Source organism: Phalacrocorax aristotelis, chromosome 8 (assembly GCF_949628215.1).
Source record: "Phalacrocorax aristotelis chromosome 8, bGulAri2.1, whole genome shotgun sequence".
Classification (NCBI taxonomy): Eukaryota; Metazoa; Chordata; class Aves; order Suliformes; family Phalacrocoracidae; genus Phalacrocorax; species Phalacrocorax aristotelis.
In genome coordinates, this window is record NC_134283.1 from 33,368,301 (window position 1) to 33,375,797 (window position 7,497).

The 7,497-nt window shown below is 55.8% G+C and overlaps 1 protein-coding gene across 1 annotated transcript; it reads right to left on the reverse strand.

Annotated features, from left to right (window-relative positions):
- Positions 1–2,348: 2,348 nt before the first annotated feature.
- On the reverse strand, positions 2,349–7,497 carry LOC142060760 (protocadherin-10-like). The gene is made up of 4 exons (XM_075100998.1): positions 4,455–7,497; positions 3,209–3,267; positions 3,016–3,104; positions 2,349–2,792 (listed from the first exon to the last, which is right to left on the reverse strand). Exons 1-4 carry the CDS (start codon positions 6,930–6,932, stop codon positions 2,533–2,535), a joined length of 2,886 nt encoding a protein of 961 aa, XP_074957099.1. The 5' UTR covers positions 6,933–7,497; the 3' UTR covers positions 2,349–2,532.

The following is a 7,497-nucleotide window of genomic DNA, read 5'->3' on the forward strand; positions in this document are numbered from 1 at the left end:
ACTGGGTGCTTTTACTATGTGTGATAAAACATAGCTAACGGCTTGGCCCTGCTGCAGAGGGGCTGTGGCTTTGCTCCTGTGGGCTCACTGGAGAAGTGCTGCAGTCCTCTCTTGATGCCTGACCAGCACTGCCTGAAAATGACAGGAAAGATATTGCCAAAGCTAATCCAGGAGAGGGAGATGTTCTCTGCCCCCATAGGGAGCCAGGTCCATTGGATGCTTTTATTACTTCTTGAGACTGTTATTAATTTTATTGTATCACTTTACATCATTCACCTGTTCTTTTGAATCAGTGAAACAGGCTAATGCTGTACAAGGGTCTCAGGGAGTGGCTGTTTGGGGTTCTTTCTTTACCCTTGACACTCTGCAGAGACCATTGAAGAATGCACTTGGCAGCATAAAATCCTTCATCGTACCATCTAATTGAGAGAGGCAATATTTCGTCCACTGACAGCCAGTCAGATGTGATCTGGGACTGAAGTCACCAGAAGCAGCCAGGTCTCTTTCATGTCTAAAGCACTGTCCTCCTGAGTCCCTGACTCTCATGGAGCCCTTTTGAGTGTTCTCTGCCCCCTGCTTCTTCTAAAGTGCATGTTGCCCACTTGTAGACAAGGACTTTTCTGTGTTAATCCCAAAAGCCACATTGCAGCCTCCCCAAGCCAGTCATTGAGCAAGCAGGGACTAAGAGAAGGACAGCCACAGCATGGCTGTCTCAGGACTTCATCCAAAGGTGAACCACTTCCCACATCAAGTCAGTCATCCCACCAGCAGGTACAGGCTTGTCTGTTCCCAGGTAGTTGGTCTCTACACCTGATGCACATCCAGGTTATATCTGCAAGTCCTGAGGCAAGCTAGTGGGTGGTGAGCATCTAGGGGAAAGCTTAAATGAACCATAGAAAGCAATGCACAATAGCAACAATAAGCCATTACTGCCAGATCCAGTCCCTCTTGCCAGCAGCTCAAAGCCACTTATGCCCACACCTTGGTGTGAATCCCTGCAGAGCCTCTGCCCAAGCTGGAGCATGGAGTAAGGAGCTGTGTGACACCTCCAGCACAAGGCTCCTCCTGGCCATGACCTGAAAGTGCTCCTGAGTCCAGGGAGGGAGGGAAGGGGACCTTAAGCCCCTGGCATCTGGGTGACATGAACAAAATGAGCTCTCCTGGGCTGCTCCAGCAACTCCGGAGGCCAGAGAGACATGCATGTCTGCTGGAGCTGAGAGCCCTGCTCCAAGAGCTGAGCAGTGATTCTTGCTGTCATGTGCAGCTCAGGGACAGCCAGGCGCCAGGTGAGCTATTAAAATACAATTTATTGGTACAAATCAGACACTGTGAAACAAACTTGATTTAGAAAGAGCTGTCATGTTCTGCACAGATGGATTGGAAATGAGCTGTCCTGTGACAGGAGCAATTGGCAATGCTAGCAGACAGACTGAGTGGACAGGTGTAGGATGAGCAGGGCAGGGGAAGAGACTGTTCTGGGGCTGGAGTCCTGCCCTTGAGGGCTCTGACAGCCAGCTAAAGATTCTCAAGGAAAAGTAGGGTGCAATGGGAGATGTTTGTGCTATGCAGGTGGGGCCCCCAGTGCAGGGGTTACCCCAGGCATTCAGGACTGGGAGAAAACAGAGATCCAGGTGAGGGCAGGGGGAGGAGAGAAGAGGACTGTCACCTGTGCTGGGGCCCTTCTGATGGCTGGAATCCATCTTTCATTCAGATGATATTGCCTTGGGCTAGAGTGTTACCCAGCAGGACCTCACCTTCTGCATCTCTCAGCTGCTTAAACTAACAGCTCTCTGGCCATCCAGTCTGTGTGGGCTCCAGCCCATGCTCCTCCCAGTGCAAAGACTGTCTGTGTCCTGGACATTGACTCTCCAGCCATGCAAGTGTTGGGTCAGAGTTTGAAGGGAAGCACCCATAATGGCTGGGTTTTGCATTCACTTCCTGGAGAAGCCAGACACCAATGGCTGCCCTAGACATGCAACACATCCCACTGGCTCTCAGGGACAGAGCAACATTCACTGCCCCAGTATGTAGGCTCAGGCTTGACTGAATCAAGCTTGATCTGCATGCATTTTCCATGCCTACTGGTGCAGAAATACAGGCATGCATCTCAGTACATTCACACAGCCAGACAAGACAAAGAAGTGACAATGTTTACAGAGATGGATGGTCTCTAAGGGGAGATAGGAATAGGTAAACTCAGGGCAGATTTGCTTAAAACTGGTCATATGGACCCCCAACAGCACCTGCTGCCAACACAGGTCTGCAGGATGAGATGGGAGAAATCCTGCCCCCACTCCCCCACCCCCGCTCCCCTCCCCTCCCCTCCCCTCCCTCCCCCAATCCCTATAATTTCTCAGTCTCTTGCTCCTTAAATCCTTTCCCCATGCTCTGGTAAGCCACTATACTAGCAGTCCTGCAAAGTTCTGAGTGGTCCATACTTGGAGCTGTGTGCTGTGGGTGGACCTAGCAGCTGAAATAATGTGAGTGATTCCCGGGGCCTTGGGCGGAGCCATCCAGGCCCAACACTGGTCACTATTTCAGGTCGTTATTGATAACCATGCTGTCATGTATGTCAGAGTAAGTTGTCATCTTCTTCCTCTTGCCAAAGGTGGAGAAGCTGTTCTTGTTCTCCCAGCCCAGGAAGCGGGGCCCATCTTTGCTGGAAAGCAGAGTAGGGGTGCCGGGGATGTAGACATTGTGCTGATAATCCAGGGCTGGGATGTGCCCTGAGTACAAGGGGCTGTACTGGGGTGTCCAGATGCTGTTGGTGCCTGCCGAAGCCTTCTGAAACTCTGGAGGAAAGATGAGCGTGATACTGGCTCAGGGGAGGTCACATTCACAGCTCAGTGGGACAGTGACATCCATATGTCACCGTCCTCCCTTCTGGGGCCTAGACACCCCTTCCATGCTACAAAACTCTATCAGTGCTAGGAGCAGGGATGTGTGTCCCCCCCTGCATTTCCATCAAGCGACCAGAGGGTCTGGTCTTCCCAGCCCCAGCACCCCAATACTAACCAGAGACAGGGGTCACCAGTGTGCACAGCCTTTCATGCTCCTTCTGGAGGGCTCTGCGGATTTCCCCCACATCCTCCAGGCTCTGGGAGCTAAAGAGAGGAGACTCATTCAAAACTGTACTGGAGGTAACCTCTCTGTCCCCAAATCACCCTTCCACCCACTCCCTCTGTTTCTGCAGTGCCGGATTTAGTACCTCTTCAGGGCGGGCCTCTGCATGCTTGGAGGCAGCTGGTCCATTTTAGGCTGTTTGATCTGGAAAACACGGGGAAGAGCAAGGCTGGTAATTGGGACCCTCTGTTTATCAGCCCAGCCCTTCCAGCACAAGGCTTCAGTAGCCAGGGATGCAGGACTCCATCTCCTCCTTTGTAGAGAAGCAAGTAGCATGTTCCCATTTTAGGGAAACTGAGGCAATGCTGAACCAGCCTGTTCCCTTCTGGACCTTCCCCACCCACCTGAGACATTGGGGTTGTTTGGGGTTTGCTCTCTGTTTCTGGGAGTTTAATTGCCAAGGTCTGTCCTGGGGGGAGAGAGGGGCTTTTTCTATTTCTGTTAATTTTAAAAAGCCTTTTTTGCAGGTGCAATGGTAGCTTAGCCCAGGTCTCAGGCACCAAAGGGTGAAAGGTGAGAAAATTGGCTACATACCCAATGTCCCAGGGGGGTTGCAAACAGCTAGGGGAAAATACCATTAACGTATTAGAGAAGTGAGTCCAGCAGTGCAAGAAGACGTGCAGGGAGAGCCTTTTGGCAGTGAGTCTTGGGCTGTCCTTGGAAGGGCTGTTTTATTAAAAGTCAGATGTAAGTGGATTAGACACGTCATCACTCTCCATCCTTGTAATCGTGTTTCGGAGAGTCTTTCATTGGGAAAATTAGACGTTCCTCATTTCAATACCTAACAAATGTTGACATCAAAATCCCACCCCAAAGACCCCACTCCCTCCCTGTCAGCGCAGCCTGGTATGGCACAGCGGCTGGGCCTGGGTGCCAGAACCAGGAGCACAAGCAGTGCCAGCAGGGTCGAGACCAGCCCTGGGTGCAGCAGCGGGACACTGCATACCCCCACTGGCACAGAGAAAGTGGGGCAGTGGCAATGTTCAGGCTGTCCCAGCGTGAATTGCTCACCCACACGAAGCAGATGCCACCAACACCACCACATGCCCCCAGGGCACTAGAGCATCTCAGTTGCCTGTAATGGATGCAAAAGGCAGCAGGAAAGGATTTCCTCTCGTCTCAGCTGAGCCTGACACTCCCCCAGTAATTAGACCCATTGGGAAGCTCAGTGGATTTTCCTGCTGCCTGACAGTTCCTAATTCCTGCACTGATCAAAGGCACTGGTTTTTCTCTGTGAAAAGCTGTGCCTGGTTTCTCCCACAGCAGAGGCTAAGGGAGGGGGCTGGGGGTACCCGTGGAGCACTGGTAAGTAGCGCTGGTCATGGTGTTACCTGCTTGGATACATGGAGATGCTGGTCCAGCCAGGACTGCTTCCTGAGGTCCTTCTCGTTGTTCCAGGTGGGGCTGCAGGGTTTGAGGAACATAAAGTCACTCTGGGCAGACTCAGGTCTGAGGCAGACCTTGTAGCAATAGCCTGGGGGACCGCCCCCGGGCACGTCAAGGCAGGTGGCAGCTGTGGTCCCCGTGGGGGGTTGTGCCATCAGATTGGATGTCTTCAGGCTGTCAGGGGAGGGTCTGGACCCAGGGCAGCAGGGTGGTGAGCAGCCATCACCTTGGCAGGAGCAGTGCTCTCTGCGGCTCCGAACAGCTGTAAGGATGAGGATGGCAAGGAGAAACGTGAAGGAGATGGAGCCCAGGGAGACAAGGAGGTACAGGGTGAGTGGGGAGGATGAGGAGGCCTCTGGGGGGAGGCTGAACTCGCTGAAGTCAGAGAGAGTCTGAGGCATGGTCTCCACCACTGAAAGCAGGAGGGACATTGTGGCAGAGAGGGCTGGCTGCCCACCATCCCGCACCTGCACAACCAGCCACTGCCGGGTTGCATCCTGCTCCAGGAAGGAGCGGAGGGTGCGCAGCTCGCCTGTATCTGGTGCCACACTGAAGAGGGTGAAGTCAGTGGCCTGGAGGAGCTGGTAGGAAAGGCGGGAGTTCAGGCCTGCATCTGCATCCACTGCCGACACTGTACCCACAAGGTAGCCAGGCCCAGCTGATCGTGGCACCAGCTCAGTGGCCACGGAGCCATTGCGCGGCATGGGGGAAATGATGACTGGAGCATTGTCATTCTGGTCCAGCACAAAGATGTGGACAGTGACGTTGGCACTGAGTGGCGGGAAACCCGCATCCTGTGCTTGCACCTGGATCTGGAAGCTGCGGATCTGCTCATAATCAAGGGAGCGCAGGGCATACATATGCCCGCTGTCCGAGTTGATAGACACATAGGTGCCCACAGGCATGCCATGGATGTGCCCGTCGGCAATGGAGTAGGACAGGTAGGCATTTTGTTGGCAGTCAGGGTCCAATGCACTGACAGAGCAGATGGAGGCACCTGGTGCATTGTTCTCCATCACGTAGACACTGTAGGAGGGCTGGAGAAAGCGTGGGGCATTGTCATTCACATCGGACACTGGGACAGTGAGGGAGCTGTGGGTCAGCAGGGAGGGGGATCCCATGTCCCGTGCTGTGATACTGATGATGTACTCAGGCACAACCTCCCGGTCCAGTGCCTGCGTGGTGACCAGCATGTAGTAGTTGTGGAAGGAGGTGCGGAGTTTGAAGGGTACGTTGGGGCCAACCTCACAGCTCACACGCCCGTTGTCCCCAGAATCCCGGTCCAGAACACTGATAACAGCAATGACAGTGCCTGGTGGGGCATCCTCCAGCACAGGTGTGGACACAGAGGTGAGGGTCACCTCTGGTGCATTGTCATTCACATCAAGGAGTTGCACAAGCACCCGGCAGTGCACGGCCACAGCTGAGGGTCCACGGTCCTTAGCTTGCACATCGAGTTCATGGAGACTTGCCCGCTCATAGTCCAGGGGGCCCTTCAGCAGCACCTGCCCACTCTGTGGCTCTACATGGAAGAGCTCCCGGACATGTGGTGGAGCGTGCCCACTGAAGGAGTACTCAATCTCCCCGTTGAGGCCCTCATCCAGGTCAGTGGCATTGAGCTGGATCACCAGCGTGCCAGCAGGGGCATCCTCAGGAAGGCTCACGCCATATGAGGGCTGGTCAAAGGCAGGCACATTGTCGTTCGCGTCCAGCACTGTGATGAGGATCTGAGCTGTGCCTGAGCGCTCGGGGATACCACCATCAAGAGCAGTGAGCAGCACCCGGTGTGTGCGTTGCTGCTCACGGTCGAGGGTGCGCTCCAGCACCAGCTCTGCAAACTTGCTGGCATCACTGCGTGTTTGCACCTCAAGTGAAAAGAAACCATTGGGGCTGAGCCGGTAGGTGTAGACTGAGTTGGTACCCATGTCAGGATCCTGGGCGCTCTCCAGTGGGAAGCGGGCACCAAGCACGGCAGACTCGGCCACCTCCAGCACATACTCTTGCCAGGGGAAGGTGGGCGCATGGTCATTGATGTCCAGCACCTCCACCTCAATGCGGTAGAGCTCCAGGGGGCTCTCGACAAGGAGCTGCAGATGGAGCAGGCAGGTTCCCCCGGCCTTGCACACCTCCTCACGGTCAATCCGCTCGTTCACGAAGAGGATCCCGTTCTCCAGGTTCACCTCCAGGTGCTGCCTGGCCCCAGCCTGCGACACCATGCGGAACCGCCGCGCTGACAGGGTGGATACATCCAGCCCCAGGTCCTCGCCCAGGTTGGCCACAAAGGCTCCGTGCTCCAGCTCCTCCGGCACGGCGTAGCGCAGCTGCCCTGCCGCCGGGCGCGGTGCCGGGGGCCCGGCCAGCAGGAGGAAGAGGAGGGAGCGGAGGAAGAGCTGCCCCTGCCCGGGGCCTGGCCGGGCCCCCATGGCCCGGCAGCCCTCCAAGGGACGCGGGGTCCCACGGGCGCCGCCGCGTCCCCCAACGCCTTTGCTCGGCCCTTGCAGTTCCGAAGAGTTTCGGGCTCCCGGGGGCGGCGGGGGAGGGCCCTTCCCGGAGCTGGGGAGCCAAGCCGCGGCTGCCGGCGGCCGCTTAACCCTTTTCCTGCTGGCCCTGGGCAGGGGGTGCAATCCGGGTCCCGGCGCCACACCAGAATCGGTCTACCGGAGCCGGGCGCACTTGGGGAGGGGGATCGCCCCGGGAAGGTCCCGTTAAAGCGGTGGGAGCTCCAACGAGACTGGTATTACCCCGCAGATGCTGCCTCGTCCCCGCAGTAGATTAAGAGGAGCCTGGATCGCGGCGGCTGCCAAATCCCCCGGCCGCGTCCCCCGCCGTGCTAGTCCTAACCTTTACCAGATGGTTAAGCCCCTCCAGACTTGATTACATTTCCCTGCACACCGTTTTCCTTGTAATACGGAGTTTTTAATTACCGGAGCAAGGGGGATTACAGCCCCAGATAAAGCTGAGCCCATGAGCGCAGAGGCACAAAGAGAC